The sequence below is a fragment of the Salvelinus fontinalis genome, chromosome 2 (assembly GCF_029448725.1).
Source record: "Salvelinus fontinalis isolate EN_2023a chromosome 2, ASM2944872v1, whole genome shotgun sequence".
NCBI classification, from domain to species: domain Eukaryota; kingdom Metazoa; phylum Chordata; class Actinopteri; order Salmoniformes; family Salmonidae; genus Salvelinus; species Salvelinus fontinalis.
This window is the reverse complement of record NC_074666.1, coordinates 37,105,565-37,120,948: the sequence shown is the minus strand read 5'-3', so window position 1 is coordinate 37,120,948 and position 15,384 is coordinate 37,105,565. Positions and strand designations below refer to the sequence as shown.

The 15,384-nt window shown below is 42.1% G+C and overlaps 1 protein-coding gene across 2 annotated transcripts; it reads left to right on the top strand.

The window, feature by feature from the left end:
- Positions 1–4,762: 4,762 nt before the first annotated feature.
- Positions 4,763–9,966, top strand: LOC129818101 (microfibrillar-associated protein 3-like). 2 transcript variants are annotated; one of them, XM_055873669.1, is made up of 3 exons: positions 4,763–4,876; positions 5,899–6,249; positions 6,372–9,966. In XM_055873669.1, the coding sequence occupies exons 2-3, from the start codon at positions 5,970–5,972 to the stop codon at positions 7,151–7,153; spliced, it is 1,062 nt and encodes a 353-aa protein (XP_055729644.1). In that variant the 5' UTR covers positions 4,763–4,876; positions 5,899–5,969; the 3' UTR covers positions 7,154–9,966. The 2 variants fall into 2 exon arrangements, with proteins under 2 accessions (XP_055729644.1, XP_055729653.1); XM_055873678.1 differs by lacking the exon at positions 4,763–4,876 and adding an exon at positions 4,894–5,084.
- The last annotated feature ends 5,418 nt before the right edge of the window (positions 9,967–15,384 follow it).

Sequence of the window (15,384 nt, the reverse complement as noted above, 5' to 3'; positions counted from 1 at the left end):
CATGAGGTGGAAAATGGAACTCCACATGTTAGTGGTATCTTATTCACTATGATGATTGATGATATCTTTGGGGATATCGGACAGGATATACGGGGTGTGTTATATGCAGATGATGGTGCCATTTGGAAAAGGGGAAGGAATATTCCTTATGTAATAGAGAAAATGCAAGGTGCTGTTGAAGCAGATAGGCAGTCTTTACTGACTATTTATCATACTTTGAAGAGATTGTCCATAGATTATGGGTGCTTTTTATGTTTTATATGTTTACATCAAATCAAATTATATTTGTCACATGCAAATAGTCCAGGTAGCCATTTGATTAGCTGTTCAGAAGACTTATGGCTTGGGGGTAGAAGCTGTTAAGAAGACTTTTGGACTTAGAGTTGGCACTCTGGTACCGCTTGCCATGCGGTAGCAGAGAGAACAGTCTATGACTAGGGTGGCTGGAGTCTTTGGCAATTTTTAGGGCCTTCCTCTGACACCGCATGGTGTAGAGGTCCTGGATGGCAGGAAGTTTGGCCCCAGTGAAGTACTGGGCCGTACACACTACCCTCTGTAGCGTCTTGCGGTCGGAGGCCGAGCAGTTGCCATACCAGGCGGTGATGCAACCAGTCAGGATGCTCTCAATGGTGCAGCTGTAGAACTTTTTCAGTCTCCTGAGGGGAATAGGCGTTGTTGTGCCCTCTTCATGACTGTCCTGGTGTGTTTGGACCATGATAGTTTGTTGGTTATGTGGACACCAAGGAACTTGAAGCTCTCAATCTGCTCCACTACAGCACCGTCGATGAGAATGGGGGTGTGCTCGGCCCTCCTTTTCCTGTAGTCCACGGTCATCTCCTCTGTCTTGATCACGTTGAGGGAGAGGTTGTCCTGGCACCACACTGCCAGGTCTCTGACCTCCTCCCTATAGGCTGTCTCATCGTTGTCTGTGATCAGGCCTACCACTGTTGTGTCGTCAGCAAACTTAATGATGGTGTTGGAGTTGTGCTTGGCCACGCAGTCATGGGTGAACAGGGAGTACAGCAGGGGACTGAGCACGCACCCCTGAGGGCCCCCCGTGTTTAGGATCAACGTGGCAGATGTGTTGTTGCCTACCCTTACCACCTGCAGGCGGCCCGTCAGGAAGTAAAGGATCCAGTTGCAGAGGGAGGTGTTTAGTCCCAGGGTCCTTAGCTTAGTGATGAGCTTTGAGGGCACTATGGTTTAGAATGCTGAGCTGTAGTCAATGAACAGCATTCTCACATAGGTGTTTCTTTTGTCCAGGTGGGATTGCATCCTCTGTGGATCTGTTGGGGTGGTATGCAAATTGGAGTGGGTCTAGGGTTTCTGGGATGATGGTGTTGATGTAAGCCATGATCAGCCTTTCAAAGCACTTCATGGCTACAGAAGTGAGTGCTACGGGTCGGTAGTCATTTAGGCAAGATACCTTGGTGTTCTTGGGCACAGGGACTATGGTGGTCTGCTTGAAACATGTACTGTAGATATTACAGACTCGGCCAGGTACAGGTTGGAAATTTCAGTGAAGACACTCGCCAGTTGGTCAGCGCATGTCAGAGTACACATCCTCGTAATATGTCTGGCCCTGCGACCTTGTAAATTTTGACCTGTTTTAAGGTCTTACTCATATCAGCTACAGCGAGCGTGATCACACAGTTGTCCGGAACTGCTGGTGCTCACATGCATGTTTCAGTGTTGCTTGCCTCGAAGCGCACATAGAAGTTGTTTAGCTCGTCTGGGAGGCTTGTCACTGGGGTCCTCATGGCTGGGCTTCCCTTTGTAGTCCGTAATAGTTTGCAAGCCTTGCCACATCTGACGAGCGTCGGAGCCGGTGTAGTAGGATTCCATCTTAGTCCTGTATTGTCGATTTGCCTGTTTGATGTTTCGTCTAAAGGGGCAGCTCTACCCTTTAGCTCAGTGTGGATGTTGCCTGTAATCCATGGCTTCTGGTCACTGTGGGGACAACGTCATCGATGCACTTATTGATGAAGCCGGTGACATCACTGTTGCACCTTGATAAGATGCAAGTGAAGGCACTCATGATGTGCAAGTAAATACTGGGGAAAGGCCGCTATCCCTTAGAATAGTTAAGCTAGCCTTGGCATACTGGGCAAGACTGTAGTGTAGTAAGGTAGATCATCCTACACTGATAGTATTGGAAGACTGCTGGGAATATGAACAATATCAAAAGAGTGGTTTTGGCCCAGAGATTGGAAAAAGGGTTGATGAATATGGACTCAGAGATATTGTTATAGGGCCATTTGTGACAATAGGAAATGTGCCACTGTGGTTTTATACAAGACCACATGTTTATCTTAGCCTGATAGAAGGAAATAAACAGTGATGTGAAGAATCTATGCAAGAGAATAACAAATGATTTATCTGTATATTCAACAGAAAGGGTTGCGCTAATTGTTGGATAGAGGAGGTGCAACCAAGAAGAGTAGCAATATGTTCGGACTGCATTCATTTTGTGTAGTTTAAGATCTGGAAAGTCAGAATGTGAGGATTTATGGTTAAAAATAATGATGCTGTTGTTGGGGTTACAAAGAAATGGTATTGAAATTCAGTTATGTTGGATTCTGGCTCATACAGGTGTTTATGGAAATTATACTTTAGATATAATAGAAAAAAGAGCAGTGAAAATAATATTGTGGATACACAGTTGTAGTTGGGTAGAGGGGAAATTGAAACATTGATTTGGGAAATTGGTTAGATTGCTAGCGGAGACAATGCGATGAAAGAAGTAGGTGCAGACATTTTTACAGTATAAGGAAATCTGTACGGGAGATAGTGGGAACAGAAGGGAGGAGGTTATGTTGTGTAGGATGAGATTAGGATTTACCGGATTTAATTTATCTTTGAAATTGATAGGGAAACATGGTACTGGAATGTGTAATGGTTGAACATGTATTATTATTTTGTGAAATGTATGACGTAGAAAGGGACAGGTTGGACGGAATGGGAATGGGAGACGTAGAAAGGAGTCAGAGAGGTTGGACGGAATGGGAGTGGGTGGTATTTTGGGTGGGGGTGATGGGAGTTCTGAGGTTTGTAGGGAATTATTTATTTAGGGTTAGTTAAGAGAATACACTGTAGATAGGTCATGACTGGCCTCACACTCCAGTACAGTAGGTGGTGGTGTGTGCACCTGTCGGTTGGTTGTGATTCGCCAATAAAACTTAAAGAAGAAGAAGATTATTGCTGGAGAGAGATACAGTGCTGATTGTATGGAGATTGTGACAGCTGGTTAAATGGCATCCCTTGAGAAGGTAAGAACAAGATGTATGTTCGGAGAAGTGCAGTATTATCATAAGGAGATGTATACTTGGAATATGAGAGAGAGGAGAGAGAGAGAGAGAGAGAGAGAGAGAGAGAGGAGAGAGGAGAGAGAGAGAGAGGAGAGAGAGAGAGAGAGAGAGAGAGAGGAGAGAGAGAGAGAGAGAGAGAGAGAGAGAGAGAGAGAGAGAGAGAGAGAGAGAGAGAGAGGAGAGAGAGACGAGAGAGAGGAGAGAGGAGAGAGAGGAGAGAGAGAGAGAGAGAGAGGAGAGAGAGAGAGAGGAGAGAGAGAGAGAGTGAGAGAGAGAGAGAGAGAGAGAGAGAGAGAGAGAGATTCAGATTCAGTCGGTTAAAAATGGCAGGGAAAAAGGAGATGGTTTGTTAAAGAAGAATGGTAGAAAGTGTAAGCAGAGTGAGCTAAAGACAGGAGGAGAAATTTAAGTGAATGAGGGCAAAGTATCTGAGGTGGTAGGTGTGGTGAAGTTCTTGGAGCCTGAGCCTTGCACCGAGGGTCAGGATAAAGATGAGTCTGTGACAGTAGTAGTGAAGTTTTTGGAAAAAGTGGACCCCTGCCTTTTGGCTGATCCATTTGTGGTTTCAGGGTGGGTGAAAACATAGTTGGGTGCTGTGGAATTGGTGAGGGTAACTAGATGTGGTCTTGTGATAATTGTTTGTGTTTCTGCTGGTCAGAGGGAGCAGGCGATCCATGTTAAATGAATGGGGACAAGAGTTGTGAAGGGTTTTACTCTCAAGAAAAGGGTGCCATTGAAAGGAGTGATTACTGGGTAGCGGTAAAAGTTGACCAATTGAAGGGGAAGATTCCCAGTGTTTGTGATGCTAGTCGTTTGGTGCGGCACAGACAGGGTGGCGTGAGTGGTGAAACAGTCATTGTTTGCTCTTTTGAGTTTTGATGTTGAGTCTTTGCCCGACAAAGTGATGTTAGGATATATAAGTTATCCTGTACGAGCTTTTTTGTCGAATACATTACATTGTTACAGGTGTCAAGCTTATAGGCTTGTGGCAGCAGTGTGTATGAGGGATGTTCCTAGGTGTGCAGAAGGGCATGAGACAAAGGAATGTGTAGCATTGGGGAAAGTTGTGTTAATTGTAAGGGTGCCCACGGGGCTGGGGATCAGAAATGTCCGGTGCAAGAGAGGCAGGTTGAGGTTTCCAGAAGTCATAGAAAATTGTTGTGGTGGCAGCTGCAGAGAGGTATTTGGGTGGTGTCCCAGGTTGTTGTGGTGGTGTCCCAGGTTCAGGTTGTTGGCCTGAGGTAGGACTAAATAGATTTAAATAGCGAGTGGTGTTACTTTTTTATTATTATAGGGGTTTATTTTTTGGGGAGTGTAGTGTAAGATGGTAGGGAATATGTTTATTTATTTTGTTCAAGCAAAGTATAATGGAGTTGTACTCCGGTCTAATAGATGGCAGTAAAGGCAACATTTAATGTATGCCAACCGCCGTTAAACCTCATCGAAGAAGAGAGCGCAACCACAGATGGACGAGAACATCTTTGGCGCAACGTTGGTTTCTTCAGATTCTGAGCACGCCCACTGCTGAATGCGGAAGTCACCAGTTGCTGCTATTTGTGTGCATGAAGGTAGATAAAGAACGAATCTAAGGCTATTGTTCATTTTATTTTTGTTGGCTGCTGTAGTTATGACTTTTATAATTGTATCTAAGATGTTTTGTGGCATCTAGTGTTCTGTTATTATTCTCCATCAGGGCATTTCTGCTTGCTAACTGAACAACAGGTGTAGCTGACATTTGCTAGCTAGTTAGCTACCTGCTGACGTACCTTACTACAGGTATCATAGTTGTTGATTACTTTATGCATAGTTGCTCGTTTTATTTTCCTGCACTGTTTTTAAACATTTATGATCCATAATTGGCTATGATGTAGATCAACTACACTAAGTATACCAAACAAAGGCACTTAAATATTTTGTCTTGCCCTTTCACCCTCTGAATGGTGTAATGGATGTGAAATGGCTAGCTAGTTAGCGGTGGTGCGCGCTAATAGCCTTTCAATTGGTGACGTCACTTGCTCTGAGCCCTTCAAGTAGTGGTGCCCCTTGCTCTGCAAGGGCCGCGGCCTTTGTGGAGCGATGGGTGACTGTTGTTGATGTGTGCAGAGGGTCCCTGGTTCGCGCCCGAGTCGGGCGAGGGGACAGATGTAAAGTTATACTGCTACATTGATGCTGTTACATTGATGCTGTTGACCCGGCCGCGGCCTTTGTGGAGCGATGTGTCGTGGGTGACTGTTGTTGATGTGTGCAGAGGGTCCCTGGTTCGCGCATGGGTCGGGGCGAGGGGACGCCATAAAGTTAAACTGTTACAATGGCACACATACATATTTCTTAATTGTCTCAAGGCTTAAAAATCCGTATTTAATCTGTCCACCCCTCCATCTACACTGATTGAAGTGGATTTAACAAGTGACATCGATAAGTGATCATAGCTTTCACCTGGTCAGGTTGTCACGGAAAGAGCAGGTGTCCTAATGTTTTGTATACTCAGTGTATATATATATTTTTGGTTGGCTGTGATTGAAATGTTGACTAGCTGCAATAGCTTTTACCTCGCCACCTGTTCACCCCCCTCCCCCTCCTCCCACTCCAGGTTCTACAGGTTTTAGAGAACTTTCCCTTGATGTGAACTGAAGATAGTGAACTGAAGAACTGCTCCCCAACATGTCACATACACAAGCACACAGTTACACACTGATTACAAAGTGTGCGTGCATGGTCTTCACACTACTCTTTGCCTTTGGACATGCAGAAGACATCACTAAAGATGGAACACAGAACCGTTCTCTGGTATCCATCCACCACCTTGCCAGTTTACCTACTCTCCGGGATATCGTAGTAAAAGAGGGAGCCAGCACTCTGATTGAGTGCAATGTCACTGGAATGCCAGATGACATTCAGTGGTACAATTCCAAAGGGCACGTTCTGAATGCGGAAGAGGGAGGTAATACATACAGCCAACTCTATCAACTTCTAGTTACCTGAAACCTTTACAACATCTGATTAATTGGTTTACATTGTATTATTAAAAGCACGTTTAACTAACATTTGATTTCTTTCCGAAAGGTGGGAAATGGCTTATTCAGGACATGGGTGTTTTAAATATTACAGCGGTCAGTTTTGAAGACCGAGGCCGGTACACCTGCATATCCTCCAGCTCGGCAGGGACCTCCAACTACACCATCACCTTACGGGTGGCCTACGTCCACAGCGGCCTGGGCCTGTACTACGTCATCGTGTGTCTCATCGCCTTCACCATCACCATGATCCTCAATGTTACGCGCCTCTGCATGGTCAGCAGTCATCTGAAGAAGACGGAGAAGGCCATCAACGAGTTCTTCCGCACCGAGGGAGCTGAGAAGCTCCAGAAGGCCTACGAGATTGCCAAGCGCATCCCCATCATCACCTCAGCCAAGACTATGGAGTGGGCCAAGGTCACCCAGCTCAAGACCATGGAGTTTGCCCGCCACATGGAAGAGCTGGCCCGCAGCGTGCCACTTCCCCAGACCATCCTCAGTTGCAGGGCCTTTGTGGAGGAGATTATGGAGACGGTGCACACCTCGGTGGGGGCGACAAGCCTCCAGAAAGCTATAGAGCCAGCCAACCCAGAGGGGAGAGGTCAAACCTGTGAGGTCCAGATGTCAGCGGAGCAGCAGGGCCCAGCAGCACACTGCAGAGAGGATGGTGATGGTGTTGATGGTACCATTGAAAACAGCCTGGACATTGAAGTGTCTGTCCACCCTATGTCCAAGTGTGAGAATGAGAAGTGGGCTGAAGGGGATGAGGTGTCTGTACCCATGCTGGGTCCATGCTCCAGTGGGAGTGTGGCTTATGAAAGTCGCATTTAGTCGTGCCAGTCAGGTCTTTACAACTAATATTTTCCAGTTAGTTGAGAGGTCAAAATCAAAGGGCTGCTCAGATGGCAACCACAGATGGTGGGAGTTGAGAAGTATAGTGTGCTACTGCCTCTATTTCATAGAGAAAATACAATGGATGAAACCGAAAAATGTTTCAGATATGAGATAGGCCTTGTGGTTACTTCCCTACCTGATAGCAGTGGTATTTGATAACTATGGTGGGAAGTGATGAGAGGATTGTTCGGTTTTTGACATCTTTATTTACTTCACTACTTGCCTCAGTTTAAAGGAAGGCTTGATTTGGTTGTATCTTAACAAATTATAAAAAAGAAGAAACCTGCACACTGCTCTTGCTAGTGTCACTGCTCTTTATTAAGCTTTACGTATCGGCCTTCAAAAAGCTCTGACGAAGGCCTTGAGGCCCATATGTAAAGCTTAATAAAGAGCAGTGATACTCATTTTTTAAATTTATTTAACCTTTATTTAACCAGGAAGGGCTCATTGAGATTTAAAATCTATTTTTCAAGAGCGTCCTGGCCAAGATAGGCAGCACCAAGTCATTACAAAAATTACAGACAGACACATGAAAAACTACAAGTAATCTAGTAAAAACCATTGAATTCACAAGAGTATAACAAAATCAAAGACAGAAAATTAAAAACATTGACAGGTCAGGGAATCAGCCTCAAAATCCTTCATCAGTGATTTAAAAACACCAATCGGGACAAGTTCTTCTAGTTTAAAATTATTTTGTAAGGTGTTCCAAGACGATGGCGCAGAGTACATAAAAGCCCTTTTACCAAATTCAGTTCGGACATTTGGAACAGTTAGCAGGATAAAGTCCAGCGAACGAAGAGAGTACCCACCACATTTCTGAACAGTAAAAATGCCCAAATAAAAAGGTAGTAAACCCAAAATGGCTTTGTAAATAAAAGTATACCAGTGACTGAGCCTACGAGTGACTAGAGAAGGCCAGCCAACCCTGGTATACAAAGTGCAGTTGTGCGTAAGGGTTTTGCAGTTTAAAATAAATCTCAATGCTTCATGGTAAAGAGTGTCAATTGATCTCAAACACTGAGCGGAAGCATTCATATATAAAATATCCCCATAGTCTAGAAAAGGCATAAATGTAGCTGATACTAGCCTCCTTCTGGCTTCAAAAGAAAAACAGGCCTTATTCCTAAAATAAAATCCCAATTTCAGCTTCAATTATTTCAAACTAATGAGTAGGGTTTCTTCTTTTTTCTCGTCTTATTTAACCATGCACCTGCAAAAGAGATGGCTCAGATGTGCGAGTGCCTTTTTGAATTTTGTATCGTAAACAAATAACATGTTATTTTTAAAATCACTTGGAATATGGGTTGCACAAGGCAATCTAGCAAATGTAGTACAATTTTACTCAGGGTAATGGGTGTAATCAGTGGTATAAAGTACTTAAGTAAAAAATACTTAAGTACTACTTAAGTAGTTTTTTGGGGTATCTGTACTTTACTATTTATACTTTTGACAACTTTTACTTCACTACATTCCGAAAGAATATTATGTACTTTTTACTCCATATGTTTTCCCTGACACCCAAAAGTACTCGTTACATTTTGAATGCTTAGCAGGACAGGAAAATTGTGTAATTCACACACTTATCAAGAGAGCATACTTGGTCATCCCTACTGTCTCTGATCTGGCGGACTCACAAAACACATGCTTCGTTTGTAAATTATGTCTGGGTGTTGGTGCGTGCTCCTAGCTATCCGTACATTTTAAAAAACAAGGAAATGGTGCCATCTGGTTAACTTAATATAAGGAATTTGAAATGACTCATACTTTTACTTTTTATACTCAAGTATATATTAGCAATAACATTTACTTTTGATACTTAAGTATATTTAAAACAAAATATTTTTAGACTTTTATTCAAGAAGGATTTGACTGGGTGACTCACTTTTACTTGAGTCTTTCTAATAAGGTATCATTTACTCAAGTATGACAATTGGGTACTTTTTCCACCACTTGGTGTAATTCTACTATCTTTCCAGTTGGTGGGGGTGTTGCACAATTTTTACAGAGCCAACTGTTTGGTCTCTGAGGTAGAACAAGAAAAATACTTATTTGACAGTTTTAAAGGTTATATTGGATAACCATAGGGCCAGTTGATACTAAGGTTGAATAAACATCTTATCTCTCATGAGTCACACCTAATGGCATGTGATCTACATACATGATTCCTACTTGTCTAACTGTAAAACATGTTTTTATTCTAGAAATGACTATACATTATTAAAATTAAATTTGAATATATTCAGGTTAAATGGCAGTCAGACTGTAATTTACTTGGCTTCAGTGAGGTAAACAGTGATCACTATGGGGACAAACTTGTACAGGGACAGACACAATGTGATGCTCTTCCTTCCTCTTCTTTCTTCAGTGTGTGTTTGAGGGCTGATTCATAGAATTTTACCAAAGATGGGTAATCTGCTAATGACTTAATTCCTTCATCAGCCTCAAGTATAGAACAAATTATGAGTTGGCTGAATGAGTAGTGCTTCTCTGGCACTCTTGTATTACTGAAGGACAATTTCTCACTGCTGTTTGTCCAAAGGTGTGTGCTTGTGTGTTTTGGGGTGTGTGTTTGCGTGTTTACCTACATTGGCCCAGTCCAAAACAATTGATTATTATCGGGGTGAAAACATTGGGTGCCAACTCATTATAACCTGCTTTTTAATGTTTGGAATTGTAGACCTTGAAGTCTAACTTGCAGAGCTCACAAATTAAGTGTTTTAAAATAGTAATAAATATGTCTAAAAACACAGAGTTTTTACTGCCTTTGCAAATCACAGAAACTTCTGAGTAAAGATTGGTTGCCAGCATCATTGTAATGAACCCCAGCAGTACTTTACCCATGTGTTATTTATTCAGGCACCGAACAATGCAATAATATATAATCTAGTGATTATTCTGGGTACGGGTGGCAGGAATGGAATGAAGATCCTCTGACTTCAGCAGATGGAATGGATAATAATCTCATATGTTGATATTAACTGCTTAAGTTTTGAGAAAGAGATGTTTTGAGAAAGAGACGTGAGTAGAAAAAGCCCTGAAGCAATTTCTTTCCTCCCAATGAACTCTGACATCTGTGCCTTGAACAGCTTCAACAAAATCTTTAAAGATGTTTGGTCTGGACCATTCCAGCTGTCAATCCATTTGAAACAGTCGGTTTTGTGTGGGGTGACTGATCTCAGCCATTTCTAAAACATTATCCACTTCGCCTACACTAGTTTCTGTCTGCAAATTGCTACCAATTCTCTGGATTATATGAGATATGAACATCAGACAGCATGATAGGGAAAACAAGATATGAGCCTGAAACCGAAATTAACCCCAAAATATTTAATTGAATCCTGCCATGATTGAAAAAAACTCCCTTTTTTCCCCCTGCGATGGCTTTTATCTTACTCTTATCTGGAATATACTGTATTTGCGAAAATAGGTCACGATAAAGAGCAGCGTATTAGCACACGACTGAAACAGCCTAATAGAAGCATAATAGTCATATGTACCAGCCAAGAGATAAGACGCATGTTATCACACCAGGCCTTGTAAATCAGAGTAAGACTAATAGAATGGAAGCCAATCCAGTAATCCAGTAGTTCTCCTCTATATGGAACCAGAGGGTTGAGTTCCTCACACAATATCTGAAAAACAGCAAAATTAGATTTTGTCATCTTAAGAGTTTTATCCTGCCTTTGTTCTGTGTGTAAGACAGAGGCAATTAGCAATGATACAATGGTGTATTGTTCATTATAGGCTTTCTGCTCAAAATGTTGGCTACATTGTACTTTTTTTTACATTGTACTTGAACATTTTTACATTTGAATTAGGGTATTTGCCCTTTGTGCAACTGTTGATAGATAAGGGGCTTTATATATAATATACCTAATGTACATAACTGTTTGAGTGATTATATCAGCTGTCACACCCCAGCTGTCTGGTTGGTTGACTGTACACCCCACCCACCCAGCTGTCTGGTTGGTTGACTGTACACCCCACCCACCCAGCTGTCTGGTTGGTTGACTGTACACCCCACCCACCCAGCTGTCTGGTTGGTTGACTGTACACCCCACCCACCCAGCTGTCTGGTTGGTTGACTGTACACCCCACCCACCCAGCTGTCTGGTTGGTCAATTAACTAAGCGGTTGGGTTGCATTCGTGCTTCCTTCTAGATAATGTTAGCCAGCTACATGAATGGGAATTTTTTATACATCTTTATTTAGGTTACTTTAATCAAAACACAGAGACCGTCTAGACATACAAATTACCTGAAAGGTCTCTCAGCGCATCCTAAAATGAGCGGAAAAGGCAAAGTCGTTGTAGCGAGGGACGACTTCCTCCTCCACATAACACTCGAATCTCTTCCAATCGGCTGCTCACTTTTTCTTGTCGATACACACATTAAAATTGGTAGATACTCATGACATCAGTACCAGGGTCTAAAAAGTCATTGATCATTGCAGAAGCTGCAGCTAAAATCAACATTTGACATGGTCTATCCTTCGTTTTACCAGAAAGAGTAGCTAAAACTAACAGAATGGAATGTTTGTGTTAAAAAAACGATCAACAAACTGTTGAAAATAAGAATAGGTTGCTACGACTGTTTGCAAACGGAAGCCTTGTTGAACGCACCTCTGGTATGGTCACTGTGTTCATTTACCATTTTTAGTAGTGCAAGTGACATTTACTGTATTCAACATAGGGCGTCCTTTCTCCATGTCAATAGTAACTGCATACAAGAAAACAACAGGTTATAGTAACGAAGCAACCATATTCATCAAACTATCAAAGACATGCTTACAATCTTGTTGATTGTAGTATCATTTCAGTTTCATCACATTCTGACGATTCACAGGAGTTATAAGGCAAATGTCTTATGGAAGTGTGTTTCACTAACTATTCTCTGCGATTTACCATAACCCAATTTTAATTCACTGATATTCTTGAGCTGTTATCTATTGTTCCTGTTGTTCCGTCTTCCAATAGCTTTAAAAGTGAATTTCACACCACAATAGATAAGCTAACTAGATTCTACTGGTGTTTTGATTTTGCTCAAAGTAATAACTGGGCTCTCTTAGTTGCAATAAGACAAAATGCTAGATGAGTTGGTCTGACTGCACTGCTCCACTTTTTAGCTCTGAACATCAAAGATGAATTGGGCTGTCTTTGCTGATTTATAGAGTGACAGGCTCCCTATGAAATATGCAGTAATGAAACTCATGAAAGATTTATTGAACAGTTGCTTCCTCCATCTTGTTGTCGGAGACAGGTAGAAGATGTTAAGTCTGTTATGTGAAAGAGTGACACATTTCTTAGCCAGTTATAACATTAGCAGTACAGTTCAGTGTTCACTAGTTCCACTTCAAATATATTATATTTCTGCATGCCCCATTTACAACACAAATTCAACAACAATAGCACTTAAGGAGTCCATTGTATATCAAAATCGTTTTTAGGTTAGCCAAAGTGTCTGTTTCCCAAAGTCACGTGGTAATTGCATTCTTTTGTTCCATGCCAAATGACATGCAAAATATTCACCCTGTTTGGCCAAGAGCCCATAATATCCACTTACTAAACTGCAAGTTTATTTTATTCTCTGTCTGTGAGATTTCCAAGAGTTGTTTTTTTTTGGTGCTGTTGAACTGGGTCTTGGAGTGGCCCCTCTTTTGCATCACGCGCAGTATGTGTGTGGAATGTCAAAGTTATTTCCATCCTCTAACGGTATTTGGAAGCACAGGCCTCTGTTATCCCATCTGCAGTGGCAGTCAATAGCCCATGTCATGCCAAGGAGAATGAGAGGGCTCAGTATAGAGATTCAGTAAGCAAACTGAAAGCATCTGCTAGGCAACGGAGCATCAAAGGCTTTTCCCATTCCTCTCTACAGCAGCATAATACACAGGGAGAGGACAAAACAAATAAGGCAACAACAACTCATTCCTTTATGCACCGAACCTTAAGTATTTGTGACTGCACAGAGAGACAGAGAGGAAAACAAAGCAAGGCCAAAAGACAACAGTCAAGGAGAATGCAGATCTCTCCTCTGTGTGTGTGTGTGTGTGTGCGCACATGAGTGCACATGTACTATGTGCACACGTGAGTGCTCGTGTGTGAAAATGCAATCACGTATATGTGCATACATGCACATACAGGTGTGTTTATTATGTGAAATAGAGAAAAACACTGTTGCACTTGATCGGTGACTTGAAATGCACTCAGCAGCACCACAGCTGAAACATCTGTAGAAGTAGGCAGCACTCCACAACAACGCAGCACTGTGAGCCTTAACAGGACTCACACAGAGAAGATGGAGATGAGTGGCACATGAAGACAGGGTTTGAAAATTAAAGAAGCCAGAGAGCAAAAAGAAAGTGTGCTTCCTCAAAATCCTTTTTGCACATAATTGGAGTTCCTCATTCCTCAAGAGTCCATGTCTAAGTGTACTTGAGTGTGGCAGTGTGCTGTGTCCCTAGAGTGGTACACACTTACACTACCGTTCAAAAGTTTGGGGTCACTTAGAAATGCCCTTGTTTTTGAAAGAAAAGCACCTTTCTTTTGTCCATTAAAATAACATCAAATTGATCAGAAATACAGTGTAGACATTGTTATTTGGTTCTTTACTCTGAACAACAGTTTTCAGCTGTGCTAACATAATTGCAAAATGGTTTTCTAATGATCAATTAGCCTTTTAAAATGATGAACTTGGATTAGCTAACACAACGTGCCATTGGAACACAGGAGTGATGGTTGCTGATAATGGGCTTCTGTACGCCTATGTAGATATTCATAAACAATCTGTCGTTTCCAGCTACAATAGTAATTTACAACATTAACAATGTCTACACTGTATTTCTGATCAATTTGATGTTATTTTAATGGACAAAAAAAAAAAATCTTTCAAAAACAAGGACATTTCTAAGTGACCCCAAACTTTTGAATAGTAGTGTATGTATGAAGCTGACTGTTAATGTGATGACTTATTGCATGTCTCTTGGTGTCAAGTGTGTATGGTGGAATCCACTTTCTCTGTTGCTTCATGTCAAAACAATAAAAAAGACACGGATAATTACATTTTTGTGGAAAATCTCCAAAACTCCACTCAACATATAGAAACACCAGTCCATCTGTAGCAGATTACTGAGAGGGTTGGCTGATGTCCTTTCACAAAAAGCATTCTCTTGCCTCAGAGCACCAATTACCCCCAAATAAGGGTGAGTGGAGAATCAATCGTGGAAATCAAATGGGTCTTGGCAAGGATGAGTCCACCATTTCATCTGCCATAACGCTTTGTTTTATCGTTTAGTCCTGGAATTGGATTCAGCTGCAGACAAACACGAGAGTTCAGCAGTACATTCATTGAGAACGCCTCTGTGCAATGGGTTTTCAGAAAGCACATCCTCCAGGCTTTTATCCAAGAAAAATCTCCACAAGGGAATATCGGCTTGTGTAAACAAAGGCCCCCCTACCATCACTACCAATCCTTGCCTCGCCTATAACAACTGTCTAACCCTCATCTGCAAGGAACTCTTTGATATCTGCTCACTGCAGGTTAAGACTGTGACAACACAGTATTGCAAACCAATTCGATTTGAGAACAGCTAGGCCAACCCATGATTTGAGATTTGATTCATGGAAAACGTTGAAAACGGATCTTCAAGTGCTTCAAGCAATAGAGTATTATTCAACATTTCAGCTTCCATAAGGTTTGAATTGGTAGTTTACCAACCAAGACACAAGTGTGATTTTGCACTTGCTCAGTTAGCATCAAGCCAAATAGCACCACCTGTTGCTTTTGGGAGAGGAAATATCACTTTAAACTTGTTATCTTTCAATTGTAATAGATATTTTTGCCATTGCCACACACTGTAACTCTTCTATTCCTTCCCTATGTCTGGATCAGCTCTACATTACATCACCCATACGCTAGCACCCTGCCTCATGTGACAACTCCTCAACCATCCCACCATGTCTGTGGACAATCACTGACCTGTGAGTTAATGGCATGGAGTTAATACCAAGTCATTCTCATGCTGCAACTTCATTCATCCCATACGGTCCCTATCAGCATGGATGTCCTGGCCATCCGTCCGAGCCTCAGGGGAAACTGTAATAGTATCAGTGAGTCGGTCACATCCTATTTCCTGTCTCTCTCACTGATCCTTCAGTAGTGTTACTGTGC